Source organism: Choloepus didactylus, chromosome 22 (assembly GCF_015220235.1).
Source record: "Choloepus didactylus isolate mChoDid1 chromosome 22, mChoDid1.pri, whole genome shotgun sequence".
Taxonomy (NCBI): domain Eukaryota; kingdom Metazoa; phylum Chordata; class Mammalia; order Pilosa; family Megalonychidae; genus Choloepus; species Choloepus didactylus.
The window spans coordinates 28,679,689-28,701,960 of NC_051328.1; the positions used below are offsets into that span (position 1 = coordinate 28,679,689).

General features: G+C 38.8%; 1 protein-coding gene across 11 annotated transcripts in view; it reads left to right on the forward strand.

Moving 5' to 3' along the window:
- The window catches only part of HYDIN (HYDIN axonemal central pair apparatus protein), a 534,664-nt gene that overhangs the window by 268,198 nt on the left and 244,194 nt on the right, over nucleotides 1–22,272 (forward strand). For all 11 annotated transcript variants that reach the window (XM_037815908.1, XM_037815907.1, XM_037815906.1 and 8 more), the window contains 4 exons: nucleotides 1,790–1,890; nucleotides 4,502–4,637; nucleotides 7,040–7,204; nucleotides 8,084–8,236. In XM_037815908.1, the coding sequence (XP_037671836.1) occupies nucleotides 1,790–1,890; nucleotides 4,502–4,637; nucleotides 7,040–7,204; nucleotides 8,084–8,236 (555 nt within the window). The remainder of the gene's footprint in view (nucleotides 1–1,789; nucleotides 1,891–4,501; nucleotides 4,638–7,039; nucleotides 7,205–8,083; nucleotides 8,237–22,272) is intronic.

Consider the following 22,272-nt stretch of genomic DNA (forward strand, 5'->3'; position numbering starts at 1 on the left):
TTTAGATTACTAGATGGTATCCAGCTTATTCAGATTTTTTTTATGTGAATCTGAACTTCATGGCGAATGTGGATATCATATTGCTAACCATACTTGAATTTAGGTCTGCAGGAATAGCAATGAGAAAACTATTTATTTGCCCTTCTTAGCTTTGTCTCAAATCAGAGCTGTGTGGTGTTTTGGTTATGGCCTCATGGGGCCACCAACAGAATTATTTCATGGTTAACTGCAAAAGGCATTAGCTGTCTTCCCTCACTTATTTTTGCTGCTTCAAACAGTTAGGTCTAGCAATATTGAAGGCTACTTAACTGAAACAATTTAATACTTTCTGGGGAAAGAAAACAGATAAGAATACATAGTTAAGGCTGGTAATTTTCTCTTTAGTCATTGTCATTGTGCATTTAAGCCAGCTATTGGTTTATCCCCAAAATTTGTCTTAAATGCTTCATAAAATCTCACCAAGAATTCATTCATCCTAAATCTCTTCTGGGAGTTCCCAGCAATTCCATGGGCTTTTCCACAGGTCCAGTGAGGTTTGCTATCATAAATCATTATAATTTAGAATTACTAACTGTGGCTTTCCTACTGAGAAGTGCTGCTGCTGCAGTGGACTTATTTATTTATTACTTAGTAATGTTCTACCTACATTTACCTATTGCTCCTTTTTTTAGGCTCTCCAACATAGGATAGAGAGACTTGTAGAAGGGTGTACAAAAAATTAGCATCTTTCTAACAGCCTTCAGCCAGAGCCGCTTGCTCTTCTACCTTCCAGCCAGAGCCCAGAAATAAAAACAAGGAGTTACAGTCACATTAAGAATCTCTGCACACTAGTGCAGCTGCTTCTTTGCAAATCTGACAAGTTTTCTTTCCAAATCAATGACTCCAGCTTCACTAAATTTTTCCTTTATATTTGGAAAAACTTTCTGTATGCTTCTGTTTTCCTTCCTGATCTACACTTTAAGCAGGTCTATATGGACACAAATTTGCATCCAGTGATTCCCATTGCAACCTGAAAAATTTTAATTAGCATCTGATACATAATTTATAGGTAGAAAAGCCTTATCACATGCCAGAAGCTGTTTCCTGGAATTACAAGCATTTCTTCTGGTACAAATCATTTTAAAACAATTAAAATTTTTAGCAAGGCTTTCAAAAACTGAATGTAAAGTTGCACAGCAGCAAATAAAAACATAGGGTAAAATATTCTGCCCAGGTGTTGTCCTTAGAGTGAAACCTTACTAGGGAGCTTCCTATTTTCTACTCTAATAATGAATATTTGGGGGGAGGCAAGCTTTGGGGTAAAGCAAAGGTTATCAATTGATTTCTCATCTGGCTTCTGGAAGTGATATGAATATGTTCATTTGTTTTGCTATTAGAGAAATTTAGCTGTAGTGTTCTATCAGCATATTGAATTTTCGTAATTCATACAGCCTGGAGCTGTAAGAAACTATTTCAATTGCAATAATTAAGTTCGTTAATATTGCTCATCCTCCATGGTCACTTTTTCCTCTTATGCACATCCATGGCCTCTTTGATACAAGCTCCTCTGAAATAAGCAAACCTTTTGTACTAAGAACCATTTGGTTTCTAACCTGGCCTTTGAGGAAACTCAGCATGTCCTGATCCCAAAATGTAACTTGTTCTACTAAAAATGTGGAATGCCGTACGTCCAGTAAAGCACTCAGAAGTCACACTAATCAGTGGAGTTCTTCCCGTGTCTCTTTTCTCCCCTGCGTGCAAGAGAGAGCTGACTTTTTAGAAGAACAACTTTGCACCTTTTTCTCTCCAGGTGACCTTATGCTCCAACACTGTGCAGAATTATGAGCTGGCTCTGGTGGTCGACGTGGAGGGCATTGGAGAAGAAGTGCTGGCACTCTTAATCACAGCGAGGTATCGGCCTCATCTGCTCTCTCTTAGGGAGTCCCCCTGAGCTGCTGGTGGTGTGCTGCCTCTCCAGAAGGCTGTCTGGCTGCCAGCCACTGCACATGGGATTTGTTCTGCCTTCCTGGGAACAGAAGTTAAATCTGATATTCAAAAGATAAAGCTTTAAATCAGTAAATATTTCTAAAGCACCTTTGGTAGAGATAAGAGAAGTGATGTGTGTGTTTTGCAGTGTTAAGAATAATAGTGCTTTTTTTTTTCTTTTTGAAAAAAATTAATTTTAATTGTAAGTTTTATTGAAATATATTCACATACCACATACTCTATCCAAAGTGTATAATTAATGTCTCACGATATCATCACCTAGTTGTACAGTCAATTAGTGCTTTTTAATGTGTCTGACTTTCAAAGTATAAAACAGAAAAGGTTTTAGCAGGAGGAAGTGAACAGTTGCTGGTTTTTAGTTTTATCTTTAAATTTTTGCAGCAGTAGGAGTGGTACTCTCAATTCCTGTAGTAGAAGATCCACGTAGCAAAGGATCCCTGCTCCAGGACACTGTTACTAAGATTTGAATTGCAAGCAATGAGTTGGCTCCCAAAATGAGCCTCATACCTAACAATATAAACTCCTCAGAGCCATCACCAATTCCTCTTTTTTTTATATAAAGGCACCAATATGCTTTGGAGTCAGGTTAACGTCCTGGCTGTGCTATTTATTGACTGTCTCTCCTTGGCCAAGTTAGTCTTTCTCATAGTGGTAGACTAACTACTAATACTAATACTAATACTACTGATGACGACAGTGATCCTAAAAAAAATCACAGGGCCACACTCTTCCCAAAGAAAACATGGTCCAGATCTGGAACTTTAAAATGTATGGATGAAAATTCTGTCTATAGGCAGTAGAGAAAATGACTTAATGAAACTCTGGTAATGATGCCAACCCTAGTTTAGCTCTCTCATGAATATTAGGAAGATGTATCTTGAAGGTGCAGTTGCACTGGCTGGTGGGGAGATAATAACTGGCACCATTTCATGTGTCTTGAGCTTGGATATTTTCAAAAGAACTTTAATTAGAGTTCCCTCCAGGGAACCCATTGCCTTCTCTCTTCTGGATATGTTACTTCCAAAGACCCAGATAATTATTTTTCTGTTTAAAAACAGCAGTCTTTCATCTGGTCTTCTCCATGCCCCAGGTTTGCCCTTTTCTCTAGTCTTGCATTTCTTCTCTACATGGGCTAATTTAAACATTTTCCAGACCCTTTTCCCTGCAAGTAGCAACAGGAAATCCTGAATTTAAAAAAAAAAAAAGATAAAAAATAAATAAATAAAATAAAAGTCTTATGTCTTAAGATCTATGAGTTTCCTACGAACATATACTCTGTGACCCAGGGCAAACATTATAAGCCCTCTCAGCCACAGCACTTCAGGCCATGAAAGAGTAGCTTTAAGAAAGTCACTGGACCAACTGATGATTTCCATTCCAGCTAAAAGTGGATACTTCATCCCGTGCTAAACACAAGCTTTGCAGTTAAAGAGAGACTCTCCCAGGTCATTACCTTTGTGTGATCTGTAGGAACTGCTCCCTGACTTTCAATGGAGTTGCTTTAAGAATTTGCACCCTCAGAAACTCCCCCAGAGAGTCAGCAGTAACTGCTTGCCATGCCCTCTACCATGGGCTGACCACCTCCTACTACCGAGCACTGAAGATGGTGTTGTACCTCTCCCTTTGCTTACATTATCTCTTTTCTTTCCCACAAAAACCCTAAGAAGAATTTGTTATTACCTTCATTTTACCTGTGAGGAAAATGGGATTCAGAGAGGGAAAGTAACTTGCCTAAGGCCACAGAGATTGTGCTTGGCAAGGTCAACATTTGAACCTGGCCTTGTCTGATTCAAAAGCCAGTGCTCTTAACCATTGTACTTTATCACAAAATGCAGTAGGGCAAGTTAAATATCAAGAGTCACAGACATGAAATAAAACCCCAGACACCTAATAATAAACCGACTGCAAACACAGGGCTTCAATTTTGCTCCCTTCCCTACAAACAACTCCCTCTCCCTCTCCTCCCACCACACTCCCTCCATATTGAGAAACTGTCACACTGGCAGTTCTGGGGTGAGCAGCTGCCTGAGCCTGCTCATCTAAGGCAGCTGTTCTGCATAGGAATTAGAATTATTACTGTTATTTAGATGGTGCAAGTGGTTGATAGTCCTTGGAGAATTTTCTGAGCAGTCCAAAGTGTCACAGCTACTTAGGACCCCATGCAGGTGATGTCAGCCCTGCTTGACATGGAAACAGCTGACACCCTAAGGAACTTGCACCATGGGGTCCCCTTGCCAAAGGAAGGCCAAATATGAAAAAACAATGGAAATGTTAGCATTACCCACAGAAGACAGCTGTTTACAGAGTCTTACTCTAGAACTTTCCTGATTAAAAAGTGGTGACTAGGGACTAGGGGAGAGGGATGACAGGAGAGAAAATTTAGAAATGATTAATGTAGTTATTAGAGAAAAACTACTATGTGACAATGACAAATGTGTTTAACTTGGGACTCTGCATTCGCTATGCTAACAAGCTCTCTATCCTTTTGAATTGTTTAATGGGCTCCTGTGAGCAGGTGTGTTGTACCTACCCTCCACATGGTTAGTACAGAGGTGGACTTTGGGCGCTGCTTCCTGAAGTACCCATACAAGAAAGCAATCAAGCTTGTCAATAGTTGTGACCTCCCAGGATGCTATGAGGTCCTGCCTCAGGTGAGTTACTTTATCATTCTTCAGATGTTAATTTTTCTTCTATTGGAGTCCCTCGATGAGAAAGAAACTTTTCTAAAGATCTATATTGCCAAACACATGACCTTATGTAATTCTGATTTTTAATCTTCAGATAATCTGGGATGGTGTTATAAAACCACAGCTGGACTGCCATCTGCATGAGTGAGCAGCTGCAGGTGCAAAGGGTTGTTAATTTCCCAGGGAAATTGCCCTTGATAAAGAAGTGAAAGGACCAATCAAGCCAACATGCAAAAGTTGCACCTGCAAATAATGCCTCTGAATTAACCAGGCATGACAAATGAAGCAGAGCTAGAAGGTTTCATTTATGTCCATGGCTGTGACTTAAACAGCATTGCTAAGATGCAATAATGTAATATTTTTAAGTGACTTGTGTTATCAGAAGGCTAGAGATATAATTTAGGCATGAGGAAGGAGGAATTGTATCTTAATGTTTTGTAAAATTTATCTGTCTACATGCCACTAAACCCAGGTAGACGAGGAGACTAAAAACTTAAACAGGCAAGGATAAAAGACTTTAAAAATCTAAACAGACCTCACTGAGTAATGGAAGGATTATTAATGAGATGCAGTTTACCAAGACTGAATTTTGTTTGAAAACTCAGTTACACATGTACAATGCACTAATAGAAATTCATGCAAAAAAATCAAATGAGGGTTTTACGCGGCTACAAATTCAGTGAGTTAAAAGAGCAGCATGGGGGCTACAGGACCAATGCCAGTTTAGGCTGCATTATAGAAACGTAGGATTCAGCTAAAGGTAGGAGGTGGTCAACAGTCAAAGCACAGTCAGAATTTTACCTTTAGATGTTGTCATTGTATTTTTTAATGAGAACTTGAAAAAAAAAAGTGAATAATGTCCAGACTAACCTGAATGGCAATCCATTCATCTGGAAATCCAAGTCATATGAGAAGCAAACACCGGTGTTTATCTGGAACACAGGAGGTTTAGTTAGGACAAGATCACTACCTTCCACTATTGAAAGGGCTGTTGTGTGGAGGAGGGAATTAGAAGTATTCTGTGAGTTTCCCTGAGAGAGATAGGAGGCAACTTCTGTCTCTCAGACACTTACCCCAGAGCCGGCTGGCCCTGCACAGTACATGATCCTCTTCAGAACTCAGAGTAGAGCTTGCATCCGGGGTGTTGGGGAAGCAGTTCCTGCGCAGCTGGGCAGGCAATAGGGTGAGGAACCTGCCTTGGGATGAAATTGAAGGGAGAGCCAAAAAATTCAGTAATGAAGATAAATAATATGTCCATGCAATATTTAAGAAATCAAATTAAAACAAAAGAATCATCGATGAAAAGAATGTCAGAACTTTAAATAAAGACAGGATTGGTGTTACTGATGTTTTTCCTTTTGCTTCAGTGCTCTGATCAGGCTCGGCAGGAAACTGTTAACCAGGGAGGTTGATCAGATGATGTTAGGCCAGCCCAGGGGCTGAGAGACCATGGGGTGCCCCATGACAGGGGAGGCCCTGCAGACTCTATCCTCTAGAGGAGCTGAGGTGCTGAGAAGTGTTTCCTAGGATGACCCAAATTTATTTGACTATGGGACTTTTATTTATTTGTTGTTGCAAAAAAGCTAATAGTATATTGCAGAACAGGGTTCTGTGGAACATACGTTGGTAAACACTGAACTATATTAATTCATTCATTCATTTCCTCATTAAAAAAAAAAATGTATTGGTCATATGCTTTACCCAGGAAATGGGCATGTAGAGAGGAGATGCCCAGTCCATGCCCTAAGAAGTTTAAAGTCCATGAAGCAAATGGATAAGTAGATTGTTACCAGGCCGTCTGGTGCATGCTACGGGGAAGGACTGCACAGGCTACTCTGTGGGGAAGGAGGGAAGCCCCCACCATAGAACACTGGGGATACAGGGGAGGAGGGGAGAGTGGATATCAAGGATGAGTGTCCCAGGTAGGTCGAAGGGATGGGGCACGCCAGGAAGGGTACCCCACATGCCAAGGGTGGGAGTGGGAAACAGTATGGTGTGTTCAGGAAACAAAAGTGGCCTCTATCGATGACATGCAAAGGATGCAGTTGTGGGAAATATAATGTGAAGGCGGGAGGGTCAAGTTAAGGAATTTGGCAATGGGACACTATTGTCTTGAACTAATTCATATTTTGGATAATTTCTGCATCTTGTTATATTGTGAATTTTGGATTTTTTGGCTTTTACACATACTCCATTTAAACCAACTTCCTTGTGGCTGAGTTGGGGTGCTCATCCCCATTTTTCTGGCTTGAGTGATGATACGGTTCTAAAGAGTTTCCAGGGTCTCCTGTTCAAAATAATTTAATATACTTATTTTGTACTGTGCTGTGGGACTAATTCTCCTGTTGGCTCGTCCCTTCCACCAGGTATGTGAGGATGATGCTCCTGTGCTGCTTTGTAGCCCCATCCCCCATGGGATCATCCCTCCCCGCAGCACCGTGGACATTCCTCTGGCCCTGGAGACCCAAGTCACTGGAGAGCACAGGTCCACAGTTTACATCTCAACCTTTGGGAGCCCGGATCCACCTATAGTAAGAGCCAGATTTTTAGAATTGCATTTGAAATTGCTGTACTTCTTGTCAAGCATACCAAGATTCCTCATTTAAGGAACATGCCATATTTGCATATCCTCTAGTTCTTTGAAATTCTAGAGTTTTACATTTTCATTCTGTTATTTAGGGAATTTATTTGCTGAAATGTATAAAATTTTAGTAGTCTTTTATACAATGGTTCTTAAACCTGGCTCATTATCCAAGTTTTATACTCACACACATTCACACACACACACACACACACACACACACATACAGTCACACACACACACCTCTCTGATTCCTCTCCAGCTTCAGATCTATCATATTAGAATCTTTGAGGGGAAGGGGTCAGGACATCTTTATATTTAACAACCTCCTTGGGTGTTTCTGATGCAAAGCTAGCTTTAAGTCCCGCTAGTTTGTATTATGTGGTCTCTGAGAACTGTTTCATTTGACTGCTCACTGGATCTCTTTTCCTGTATACTGACTGGACTTAAAGCCTAAATTAACCAACCTAGATGGTTAAGACAAGTAGTCTGTCTCCAAGCATGAGAAGAGGGAGATGTGCAAGGCTGTCTGCTGCTTGAGCTGAATTGAAGGATGAATCTTGAATCTTGAAGGAGTTTGCCCAACAATACAGATATCTCTAGACCTCTGGTTTACTTGGAAGCAGGGCAATGGCAATTTACAGTTGCTTGAGGTGACTTTGATCGCTTAGAGTTTAATGAACTGGTGCTCATCATCAAATTCTAATGATCACCCTTTTATGCCCCTGCTTTTTATTAAAAGAGTGTCTAAAAGCTTCTGTTTTAACAGATTTAAAGGCCAGGCATTTTCACCTACTCCTGTCCTTTTTCTCCTTCTCTTGGGATGCAGGCATGTCACTTAAAGAGCATAGGAGAAGGCCCAGTCATCTATGTGCATCCCGCTAGAATTGACTTTGGCTTTATCTACGTCCTAAAGGACTCCTCCAGGCTTCTCAGTCTATCTAACCAGTCCTTCATCCCTGCTTCATTTCGGGCACGCATGGTGAGTAGATGTGGGGCCGTCATCTGATGAAAATGCAGCTTTGGAAGATCTTGTATGGGCATGGGGTATTTTTTGCAATGTCTTTGAAAATGATCACCAGAAGCAGAGATTAGCACGGTTAAACTGCACTAAACCCTGTTGTTCCCATCCCTAGAATCTTTTTATTGCAATACTTTTATTGATTAAGAAACACAGTATGCATGTCTTTTATAAACAAGTAAATGCATTTTATGTACTCAATTCAGGAAGATGCTTCAGAGATCAGCAAGATCTCACTGAACTGTGCCTAAACCCATCCTCTTCCTCCAAGAGCTGAAAGTGCTTCCTTTTATGTAATTTTAATCCCTTTGGCTACAAAAGTTGTTAGTGTGTTTATTTTTATTCACTCTTCCTTCCAGGAATATTTTAAGGTAGTTTAAAAGGATGTATGAAATACAACAAGATTGTATTTGCCAAAAGTAGAAGTGAAAGAAAATAGCAAAGCAAAGATGGTGCTAGAAATGAATCTAAAAGTGTATGTCATAATGACATTAGACCTGCTAGTCTTCCATAAGCTAATTTTGTTTGCCTAAGAACAGAGATGATTTAGTTTTTTGCATAACTGAAGAATTTACAAGCCAGTAATTGAAAGTATTCTTGATTTTAGAAATAATTTTCTAAGTTTAAATATAAAATTTTAAATGGAATAGACCTCCTCCTATCCCCAAATTATTGGCATTTGAATGAGAGCTAACATTTAGTTTCAGCATTTGTCAAATATTTATGAAGAATCAAATACATTATTAATTTTAGAAAAGTCACTATCAGAAGAAATAGGATAATAGTTTTCTGCTCACTTGTGGCAGCTTATCAGAGACATTGGTCCAATTAGCAACCATTTGTCATTATTTTCCTGTTATCACTTACCATTATTCCATGTAAAGGCAGCTATTTCCATGTACAGTCGCTGCTCTTTTTAACATAAGGTCCTGACACAACCCTAGTCTAGCTCCACTGCTGTGTGGATCTTGTGTGAAGAATAATGGTTAATAATGTTTAAAGAAAAGTCCTATATAAAAGTTGCTTTTGCTAATCTTTATCCCATTATTTAGTTGCTGTGTTTGGTAGAAAGCATGGTGTGTATTGCTTAGGGAGTTTTGCTTCCTGATGTATATTTCATGTGCAGAGTTGCTGGTTGGAGAAGAAAAGAGTCAGCAGGTGTGTCCAGAGAAATGCGGGGTGGGCGGGTGGATCTCAGTGGATTACAGAGGAGGGAGATGGTGCAAACTGATGGTGGAGGCCACAAGAAGGCTTAAATACTAAGGCAACAACTCTTGTTGTTGCCACTCCTTTCCATTCTCCAGTGCCTCTAGATTTCACTGTTTATGGCAACTTCTGGTTACATTTTTAAAAACAAAAAGCACATCAAGGATCTACTGTTTTTTAATTAAGATAGTGCATATATTGAATGATCCAGCTGGTTTATTAAAAAGGGACTTTTCCTTTTCCACAGGAGTTTTATGATTCCGTTTATTCCTTAATGTCGTCTTAATCAATGAGCTAGAATTCCTGGGAGCCAAAAGTGTTGCATGAGTGATCTACTGTAGAACATTTTTTCTTTCAACTCTCTTTTGGAAAACTGGTGTTTATTGAGTTGATAGCCTTTACAGCATAAAAGAGTTCAACTGTAGTTCTCAGAGGTGACAATTAAACTCCTTTCACAGTTCAACTGGGACTTTTGTTGGATTTCCTAATACTTTATGTGTTCATATTAAGGAAATTGAATTATGCCAATTTAGAAATTAATTACAGTATAAAGAAATGGAAATACCATTGATTAAATTTCAACTTGAGGTACAGTACTGAACCTTCAAACTCATTCCTACAGCAATTACTAAGCATTAGGGGAAAATTTCAATTAATAGTTCTTTGTTTCCAAACCAAGCCTGTAGCTCAGGACCTAGGTCAGTGGTGATCAAATATTTATTGCCTTTAATTTCTAGCTTACTCAGAAATAAGTAGGGCCAAGAATGCATTCTTTACTTCTTTTGTTATTACTACAGATTCAGTTGCTAGGAATTTTTCTTCTCTTTTCTTGCTGGATGCCGTACCAGGAGGGCTCATTCTTTCTCCTTCTGTAGCTGTCTGTAAAGGTCAGCCCTGCCCCGACGCGGCACCCGTCTACACCCCAAGCCCTGTGCAAGGGTTCATGTCACGGCAACCACCGTGAAGAGACTCTCTCTTAGCAAGAAACATCTGTTTGTCAGCAGGCAGGGGGGTGGAAAGAGTGGTCTGGGATGAGAGTTCTCCTTTGCTTTGGAAAGCCTGAATTATCAGCCTCCCCTACAGGTTCCCAAAGGGCTGACTTATTTACATTGAAGCTGAAGGACTCCAAACACTAGAGTAAGTCACCTCTGGTTTGGAGGAGTAAAAATAAATATCAGAATATGAGAACGGAGTGTGGAAGGGCTCTTTTGGCAGCAGTGTGGCTTGTACACAGAGGGCTCTCCCTAGAAGATAGATTCCGTCTCTCTGGGTGAGCAGCAGGGATGAAAATGGGAATGTGACAGCACTGCCTGGAATCCTTTTCATTTTCCTCTCGGCTCTAATTCCTTCTAATGTACAGTTAACTCAAAGCCTTCCATACAGATGTTAGTGCCACCTTGGATTCAGCTGGCGTTAAGACCTTTTCACTGTGGCCTTCAGCCTCTGTGGTCTGTATTCTGTGGTCCAGAAAACAGAAATGCTGATGCCTCATTCAAGCATGGTTCTTCCTAAATGTTCATTTTCTCGTTTGCTTGTCTTAGCCATACACAGTGATTTGACATCAAGGTAGTTATCTGGCTTTCACATCTCCTTCAGACACTAAGCCATTGGGTTATTACCTCATTTAAATGGGGGTCCTTGTTCCGTATTTTTTGTTATATGTCTGTCTTCCTTAACCCACAGGGTCTCTGTTTTGAATTCCAAGTACCTAGCAGAGGCTTGATGATGATGGTGGTGTTATGATGCCATTCATTATGATTAACATTGATTTAGTTCTGTTTGCCACTTTGTATACAGGATTTCATTTACTGCAGCCAGTGGGGAAAATACTGTTAATGACGCCTGTTTTACCAAGGTAGAAACGGAGGTACAAACAGGTTAAGTAAATTGCTACAACTAGAAGCGGCAGAGCCTGGTTTCAAAACCAGGTGACTTGACTTCAGACCCATACTCTTTTCCGCTAGCTGCTACCTAGATTGACCTAATTGGTGTTTATTAAAATGAACTTGGAAATGATGAAAAGACTCTTAAAGATATCCACATCTAGAAAAAGCAAGTTTTGCTAAAAGGGCAGGAGAAGAGAGAGAAGAACATTTCTGAAACAGACAAAAGGATCTGATGCTCTTGGTTTTATTTAGACAAGTGTTAAAATATACATGTGCGAATCAGCTCCATCATGCCATCTGTGAACCAATAATAATTCTTTCAGTTGTACATCTGAAATAACATTACACTTTCCCACTTTATTTGATCCTTTGTAATAGCATGTAACAAAGCATTCAGTCCACATATGTAAATGTGTGTAAAAATCTTCACTACTACATCCCTTAAAACAGATTTCAAATGCAAGTTATGCCCCAATTCTAACAAAATAAATGGATAAACCTAGAAGGAGTTTGGCAGGCAGGCACTTCACATCCAGGGAGATTTTGGGAGCCAGGCCCGATATATCCGTTTTAGAAGTGTGAAAAATTTTGGCCATTACCAGGGAGCTCATTTGAAACTTATTTTAGCAACTGGTCTGTTGAAAACTATACCTGTGCCTCCTACACTATGTCATCTGTAAATACTTGAAGCTCACACTGTATATCTGGAACTTAGCCCTCCCTTTGGGGAATTTACCATATTAGGTAAATTTCTCTGGATAAACAATAATTCTGCATTATTGACAGATGATGTTATTAAGATATCATACCCTGTTATATGTAGGAAGAGAAGTTATAATGAAGTGTTTCTTGGCCTTCAACAGGCAGCTTAGCATTCTTCTTGGACCAAATCGTTACTTCCATGGCAGGAAATGATACAAGGAAAAAGGAAGGGAAGAAAGGGCATGAATCAGAGACCAACTGCAGCTACCTCTTAACATTTTTTTCTATTTCTAATGGGTTTTGCAAAATAGTAGCTTTATTTGCTAAGACATATTTACAATATAGTATTTGATTTTTCACTCATATCTAAACTCTTGTGTTGAATATGTTTTATGCCAGAGCAATTTTTGTGTCCTCAAAACATACCCACTCCCTTTTAGAATTCAGTGTCCCCCTTTTTGCAGATGAGCTAACATTCTCTGGGTTGAGATTACACAATAACAAGTGGCAGGCCCTCTACTATAACTCAGAATTTCTAAATTTTAGTTCACTACCCTTTCTGTTCCACCACAGATATATTTGATTCTAGAGGTCAGGAACTGTGTATATTTAACATGTTTTAATACAGAAAAATTGAAGAGATAATATATTTGTCACTAAAAAGTAACAAATGTTTATCTTTTTTGACAATTATCCCAGATCCTTTTCTTAAAGAAATTGAATACTAATGTTAAGTTGGAGTCCCATGTGTTCTCCTTGCAGTAGTACCATTTCCTTCTTCTCTCCCCAAAGGCAACTGTATCAAGAATTTGGTGTGTATCCAAGCCATGTTGTTAATGTTTTATTACATATAAATGCACTCATAAATACCATATAGTGACATGTTGTTGCTTTTAAAATGTATGTATATCGTATCACTGCATGTAACATTCTGCAGTTGTTTTTTTGGGGCTCAAGATTATGTTTCTGACATCTGTCCATGTTAATACATTTAAATCTACTTGATTCATTTTAGAGGCTGTGTGTATTCCATTGACCAGTGTGTGTTTTATATCTTTGACTACTAATTAACAATTAGGTTATTACAGTGATGCTGCAGTGAACAGAGTATGTCTCCTTGTTTACATATGTAAGAGTTCTTCTAGGGTATATCTCTAAAGTGGAATTGCTGGGTCTCAAGTCAGGTTCATTTTCAACTTCATTGGATATTGTCAAATTTCTCTCCAAAGTGATTCTGTTCTTGCAGGGGTGCTTGACTATCTCTTTCTCTAGTAGGCTAGAACTTGGTATGGTCGGAATTAAGTTTTTGCCAGTCCTAAGAGCATGAAATGATATCTCATTATCATTTTAACTTGTATTTCCCTTGTTACTATTGAGATTGAAATTTTTCATTTGTGTATCCTCTTCTGTCAGTACTTATTGTGCATGGCCTTTGTACGTTTTTACCTTGATGGTCATTTGCTTGTTGCTTTATAGATGTTCTTTATACCTTGTCGGTACTAATCCTTTGTTTATAATGGGGTTTTGTTTTTCAAAGTTGTTTTTAATTTTAATGATTTCAACTTTATGATTCTCTTCCTTCCTTCTCTCTGATGTTTAGGTGTGGTTTAAGAAATCCATCCTGCTCTTTTATTTGAAAAGTTATTATTTAGAGTATTTGCTTATGATTTTAAAATGTTCAAACATTAATTTCTGCTCTTAGATTTATCATTTCTTTCTGCTTATTTTCTTAAGTTTTATTTTATTTTCAAGCACTTAAATTACAGTGTTTAAAATATATTTTCAATCTTAGCTTAACAGTGCATTTAAAATTATTAGTATTCTCTCTATGCAACATATTAGCAGCACCTTTCTTTAATTCAGTTTTATTGAGATATATTCACATACCATGCAGTCATACAAAACATACACTCAGTTGTTCACAGCACCATTATATAGTTGTACATTCATCACCAAAATTAATTTTTGAACATTTTCATTGCCACACACAAAAATAATAAGAATAAAAATTAAAGTGAAAAAAAAAACAATTAAAATAAAAAAGAACACTGGGTGCCTTCCCCCCTCCCCCCTCATTTTTCTACTCATCCATCCACACACTGGACAAAGAGGGGTGTGGGTGTGGTCCATATGGCTTTCCTAATCACATTGTCACCCCTCATAAGCTACGTTTTTATACAATCATCTTCAATATTCAAGGGTTCTGAGTTGTAGTTTGATAATTTCAGGTATTTACTGCTAGATATTCCAATTCATTAGAACCTAAAAAGGATTGTCTATATTGTGCGTAAGAGTGCCTGACCTCTCGGCTCCTTTTGGGATCTCTGTGCTCCTGAAGCTTATTTCATTTCCTTTCACATCCCCCTTTTGATCAAGAAAATGTTCTCCATCCCACGATGCCAGGTCTGGATTCCTCCCTGGGAGTCATATTCCACGTTGCCAGGGAGATTTACTCCCCTGGGTGTCAGATCTCACGTAGTGGGGAAGGCAGTGATTTCACCCTTCAAGTTGGTTTAGCTAGAGAGAGAGGGCCACATCTGAGTAACGAAGAGGCACTCAGGAGAATGCTCTTAGGCACAATTATAGGGAGGCCTAGCCTCTCCTTTGTATCAACAGTCTTGCCAAAGGCAAGTCCCATGGTAGAGGGCTCAACCCATCAAACCACCAGTCCCCTATGTCTGTGACCACATCAGCAACCATCAAGGTGGAGAAGCCCAACACCCCTGCATTCTCCACCAGCTCCTCAAGGGGGCTCTGCACATTTTTTTCATTGTGTGTTTGTTTTTTTAAATAACTCTTTTCTTTTAAATTAACTGTTAACTATATAAAAAAAATTTTTTTAAACATACAATAAAAAAACATTTCAAACAAACCATAACAAGGGAGTAAGAAAAAGACAGCTAACCTAAAATAACTACTTCCAACATGTTCCTACTCTACCCCAAGAAAATAACCTAATATAGCAACATTTCTGTGAACTTTGTTCCTACCATACCCACCAGAAATTAACAAACCATAGTCATTCCTGGGCATTCCCAGAATGTTAAATTGACCCATGATAGCTTATCTGTTCTTATTGTGTTATCGTTCCCCCTTCATTAATTGTTCTTTATCGCTAGTTCCCCTACATTCTACATTATAAACCATTTGTTTCACATTTTCAAGTGTTCACATTAGTGATAGCATATAATATTTCTCTTTTTTGTGCCTGACTTATTTCACTCAGCATTATGTCTTCAAGGTTCATCCATGTTGTCATGTTTCACGACATCGTTCCTTCTTACTGCCGCATAGTATTCTATCGTGTGTATATACCACATTTTATTTATCCACTCATCTGTTGAAGGACATTTAGGTTATTTCCATCTCTTGGCAATTGTGAATAATGCTGCTGTGAACATTGGCGTGCATATTAGCAGCAACTTGCACATTTTGATTTGTAAGACTTTGTCATTGTTACAGATATTTGATAATCTGTATTCTAATTTTTTCTTTAACATATGAGTTGTTATATTGGTATATATTTTTAATTTCTTAACATTTTTCCCTTTTATGGCTTTTAATGCATAATTTTCCATTTAATTATATTGAGATTGGAGCACATGGTTTATATTACACATAGTCTTTGAAATTTGTTTTTCTTGGTACATAACATGTGGTGAGTTTTTGTAAATAGTCCACATGCCCTTAAAAAGAATATATGTTCTCTTTTTATTGAGTGCAGTAGTCTCTCTCTATATATATGTATATGTGTGTGTGTGTGTGTATCTGTTTATCTATGTGTATATATTAGATCAAGATTTAATTGTATTCAAATCTTATACAGACTTACCAATTATTTGTCTGATACAGCAGTTTCAAATAGAATTTTATCAAAATCTCCCACTTTTCCATTTCTCCTAGTAATTCTGTCAGCTAATTTTGTTTTAGGTATTTCAAGCCTATGTTGATAGCTGCACATAAATTTGACTTACATTTCTTCTTGCTATATTATTCCTTTGTTTCAATATGCAATGCAGTGTCCCTCTTAATCCCTTTCTGACTTAAATTCTATTCTAGTTCTATTGCTGCATCAGTTTTCTTTTAGTTGGCATTTGTCTGGTGTATCTTTTCCTTCTTTTATTTTCAAATGTTTTATATTGATTTGTTTACATGAGTCTCTTAAATAGCATGTGGTTGGATTTTTAAAAATCTAAAGGTAGATTCTTTTAATTGGCAAGTCTAACCCTTTTACATTTATTGTAATTATTGATATGTATGGACTAATTTCTACCATATCACTTTGTGTTTTCCCTATACTGTGTTATTTCTTCCTTCTTTTATTTTTTCTCCTTTTCTGCTTTGTGTTAGGTTGATAAATTTTCTCTGATTTCCCACTGCACCACTACCACCACACACACAATTTTTCCTGTATTTTTGTTTGGAAGTGGTAGTTTTTTTCTCTCTTGAAGTACATTTTAAAGAAATAAATTATATAGTTTTCTAACAATAATAAAAGAATTTTGTGCCTTAATCCTCAAAAATAAGGCAAGGACCCTATCTACTTTTACTGTTTCTTGACTTTCCCTACCCCCAACATTTTTGTGATTACTGTGTAGAATTTTGGATCTTCTGTTCTGTAACACACAAAAAAAGTTGTGGATTTTTTCTGGTCAGTAATTAACTGCTCACTAGTTACCAAGATAATATGATAACTTTTCTCTTTTCTTCTTTTTTTTAAATTATATCTCCCTTCCTTCTTAAATTGTATTTCTTCTTGCTAAATTATATCCTTCTACATTCTTTACTATGGTCTCATGGCTTATGTATTTTTGATATGTCTTTATTTTGCCTTCAGTCTTGCATGATCGTTTAGCTGAGTATAAGATTGGATTCAACAGAGTTTTGTTTTTTTCCCTCCACTCTCAACTCTTTGGCTTCCCCACCTCGATGGTTGCTGCTGTGCTCACAGACATAGGGCACCACTTGTGCTGGTAAAATTATGTTGTTAGTCTGAATTTTGTTCTTTTATTGGTAATTTGTCTTTTCCCTCTAGTAGCTTTTAAGACTGTATCTTTATCTTTGATTTTCTGAAATTTCATTTTAATGTATCAGATAACTTTGTGCTGTAAGTTCTTAAAAGTTTTTAGTCAATGTCTCTTCAAATGTCTCTTCTCTGTCATTCCTTCTATTTCCTACTTTGGGAAATATATAAATATATGTATAAATTTATATATACATATATATGCCTATATATAAATATGTATATATTTATATATGTCTGTTGTATTTCTCATTTGTATTTTCCATCTCTTAATCTGTCAGTGCTGCCTCCTCAGTGGCATCTTCCAATTTAAAAAGTCTTGTCTTTGATTTCAGCAAGTCTAAAATTAACCCCATCTATTTACTTTTTTAGTTTAATTTCAGTAGCTATACTTTTCAATTCCAAGATTTGTAATTAGTTACTCATAGCCACTTATTCTTTTTTTAATTCATTTTTATTGAGATATATTCACATACCATGCAGTCATGCAAAACAAAGCATACATTCAATTGTTTACAGTTCCACTAGATAGTCGTGCATTCATCACCAAACTAATTTTTGACATTTTCTTTACTGCACACTCAAAAACAATAAGAATGAAAACCAAAGTGAAAAAGAACAGCCAAAGTAAAAAGAACACTGGGTGCCTTTTTTCTTCCCTCCATTTTTCTACTCATCCATCCATAAACTAGACAAAGGGGAGTATGGTCCATATGGTTTTCCCAATCACATTGTCACCCCTCATATACTATGGGCGTATGGTCCCTGGGATTTCCGAGTGGGTCACTCTTCCAAGCTGTGCCCTTCTAGGGCCTCTGCTGAGGGAAGGTTGTGCTACGTCACAAGTGCACGCCATCCCTCAAGGGAAGTTCTGGGGTGCTGGGCCGTGTAGGGGCGTTACCAGCCTGCTGTAAGGATGGCTGTATGGGGCGTGTTAATTTCGCTCTTTTCACACAGCTCTGCCTTCCCAGCTCCGGGACAATTAGCTGTGGGTGCGCGAAAGGCTATTGTCCATGCCCGATATTGTGGCGTGTGCACATGTTGCTGGAAACAGTTCCTGTCACACTGGTTTTTTTGGCGCGGCTCTGGGCTGTGGCACCGGCGCCGGGCAGGAGTGTTCCCAGCCCGCCGGGAAGATGGCTTCAAGGGGCATGGTTATTTTCCCCTTTTGGCTCCCCTCTGCCTTCCTCACTCTGAGACAATTAGCAGATGCACGAAAGGCTATCTTCCACACCAGATATTGAGGCGTTCACACAGCCCGTTCCTGTCGCGCTTCACTGTGCGGTTCTTGCTGCAGTATCTGCAGCCACTTTTGGGTTTTTTAAAAAAGAACTAGTCCGCCTCCAAATGCCAACCCATGGTTTTCCCACACCGCAGCATGGCTGCCGGATATTCAGCAGGCTTACTCACTCGTTTCAGAATGCAGACTCCCGGTTTCACCAAGTGCACAGTCCCAGCTGGTGCATCGCTGGAACTGGTGTTCTGGGTCACTTTCTGGCTTTTATCTAGTATTTTTCATGGAGGTGTTTTTTTGCCCTGTTTCTCCTAGCCACCATCTTAAGTTCTCCTACTTATTCTTGATATATATATATCTCCTAGTTTTTGTTTCATAATCCTCATTTTTTTTCTCCTTTCTATTTTATCCTAGCCTGCATTTCTTTGAGGATTTCAGGCACATTTACAAAGCAGTTTCAGTTTCCTCTATTGATTACTCAGGAATGAACTCATCATCTGATTGTAGCTGTTATTCTTAGCATTTTGTGTATTAGATGATAAATTATTCTTGAGTGTCATATGTTTATTTTTATTCTCTGTTCTTACGACTCCTGTGTAGCATTTTTACATTTGCCTTCACCCTGGGCAATGACCACAGGTCCAAAATCAAGTCTTGAGCTTCTCTTCCTGTCTCTCCCATACTGAAGAACTCACAGAGCCAGGCATCACGCTGGCCCAGGGCACATCCATATGACTTTCTTTACCTCACCACAACCACTGGCACAAGGCCGTGTCCAGACTCAAGGCTTGAGAATGTCTCAGGAATGTCACAGCTTCATCTAGCCTGCCTTCTTTCTAATTCAGGGAAGCTCCCAAAACTGGGAACTTTGGCCCTCATCCCTTGCTTCCTGCAGGACCTTTTTTGGTTTCCCTTTTTCTCCCTCCAGATGCCTCTACTGATTTCAGGACATAGAGTCCAGTAGGTTTGTGGATTCAGGCCCCTCTTATTGTTTCTGTTCCACTGCTTGTCCATAGATGTTTATCTTGATTCTGAGTACAAGTATACTAGCTCCTTTTCAAAAGTGTATCTATTTCTGCTGTGTGTTAGGGTGAAAGGCACTTTTTAAAGCTTAACCTCATTGATTTCTAGTCAGTCCTCTTAACTAATTTTTTTAAAATTTAAATTTTTTGAGATTATTCACATACCATACAATTACCCAAAGACCCAAAGTACACAATCAGTTGCCTGCGGTACCATCATACAGCTTCGCATCCATCACCCAATTATTTTCTTTTTCAATTTTTAGAACATTTTCATTACTCCAGAAAAGAAATAAAGACAAAAAAAGAAAACTGAAATCCTCCCATACCCCTAACCACCCCCCTCCATTATTGACTCATAGTATTTGTATAGTACATTTGTTACTATTGATGAAAGAATGTTAAAATACTACTAACTGTAGTACATAGTTTGCAATAAGTATAATTTTCCCTATATACTTCTCTACTATTAACTTCTAGTTATAGTGTCATACATTTGTTCTAGTTCATGGAAGAGATTTCTAATATTTGTACAGTTAATCATGGTGATTGTCCACCACAAGATTCACTGTTTTATACAGTCCCAACTTTTAACCTCCAACTTTCCTTCTGGTGACATATGTGACTCTAAGCTTCCCCTTTCCACCACATTCACATACCATTCAGCACTGTTAGTTATTCTCACATTAACATGCTACTGTTACCTCTGACCATTTCCAAACACTTAAGTTCAACTTAGTTGAAAATTCTGCTCATAATAAGCAACCATTCCCCATTCTTCAATCTTGTTTTATATTCTGGTCACTTATATTTCATGTCTATGAGTTTGCATATTATAATTAGTTCATATCAGTGAGACCCTGAAATATTTCAGGGTCCTTATGTGTCTGTGTTACTTCACGCAGTATAATGCCCTCAAGGTTTCTTCATCAATCTGTTTTTTTTTCAGAGATGATTTTGTTCACCCACCATACTTTCCATCCTAAGTAAACAATCGATGGTTCCCTGTATAGTCATATATTTATGTATCCACCACCATCACCGCTATCTCTATAAGTACATCTCCATTTCTTCCACAAAGAAGGAGGAAGAGTCAAAGAAGGTAGAGAGAGGGGAACCAAGATGGCAGCATAGAGAGGAGTGGAAGCTAGTTAGTCCCCCTGGAACAACTAATAAACAACCAGGAACAACTAGTAAATAATCCAGAATAACTGTGGGGGGACAGATGTGACCATCCACTCATCCATCATACACCAACCTGAATTGGGAGGAATGCCCGAGATTGCAACATAAAATCTGTAAGCCAAAACTGCAGATCCAAGCCAGGAGCCCCCTCCCCCCATGGCCCGAGCTGGAAAGCCTCATGGTGCTAGAGAGCAGCTCTCTCCAAGCAAGTGAATACAGCTCAGCTGAGCTCCAGCTGGGGTTTTAATTAATGAGTGTGGACTGCTCGATACAAGCTATGAATCCCCAAAAAGCAGACAGAGGCTCTGGGTGAAGACTGACCTTGGAGAGCCAGAGGGTGGCCACAGACTGGCCCTGAAGGGGGCTTTCTGTCCCCATTTCAGCTCAGTGGAGAAAGCCTCAGCCATTTTCAGTTCCCAGTGCTCTGACCCAGATACAGGCAGAGAGAGAGAGAGAGTATTCAAATGCTAATGACCTCTCCCTAGGGGGTCTATCTTCCCTAAGAGTAAAGAGGTGGACCCACCTCTACTATCCTCTTTCCATTCAGAACTAGACCCCAGAACCTGGGGGATAACAGCAGTGGGCCACACCTCTTTACACCAGTCTGGAGTTACTGGCTGTTAGGCACCACCTGTTGAACAGAAAAGAACAGTGACCTGAGGCCTCACAGGGTGTACCAATTTTCTAAGACACACCCTCATGGAAACTGGATACTGAATAGTTCTTCCGTCTGGGACCTTAGCCCATTTTGGTCTGGGAAAATCTGATTGGGGTAACCAAGGAAACCATGCCTAGACAACAGAAAACTACAACCTACACTAAGACAAATGAAGTTATGGCACAGTCAAAGGAACAAACTTACACTTCAACTGAGATACAGGAATTTAAACAACTAATACTAGGTCAATTCAAAAAGTTTAGGGAAGATATGGCAAAAGAGATGAACCGTATAATGACAACACTGGGCGTACTTAAGGTAGAAATTGAGAGTTCAAAAAACCAACTGGCAGAAACTATGGAAATGAAAGGCACAACACGAGATGAAAGACACAATGGAAACATACAAAGCAGATCTCAAGAGACAGAAGAAAACACTCAGGAACTGGAGAACAAGGCACCTGAAAACCTACACACAAAAGAACAGATAGAGAAAAGAGCAGATGAATATGAACAATGTCTCTGGGAACTTAAGGACAAAATGAAAAGCAGGAATTCACATGTCATTGGTGTCCCAGAAGAAGAGAAGGGAAAAGGGGCAGAAGAATAAAGTCATGGCCATTCCAAAATGGGTCGGGCTCTTCCTGAACCATTCAAGTGATCTAGTCAGTGACAAGAGGATGCCAGTGGAGGTAACATTCAGAGACTTCCGGAACAAATATTGTGTGATGTCACTGGTATGAAATAATTAGAATAAGCAAACTCACAGAGTCAGAATCTAGAATATAGGTTACCATGGGATGGGGTGGGGTGGGGTTAGGGAGTTTGGGGTTAGGGAATGTACCGGGTTCCTATTTGGAGCTGTGGAAATGTTTTGGTAATGGATGGTTTTGATGGCAGCACAACATTGTGAGCATAGTTAACAGCACTGAAATGTATCTGAGTGTGGTTAAAAGAGGAAATATTAGGTTGTATATATGATAATAGAATAAAAACTTTTAAAATCCATGGAACTGTATTACATAAGCAGTGAACCCTAAGTTAAATCATGGACTATAATTAATAGTACAATTATAAAAATG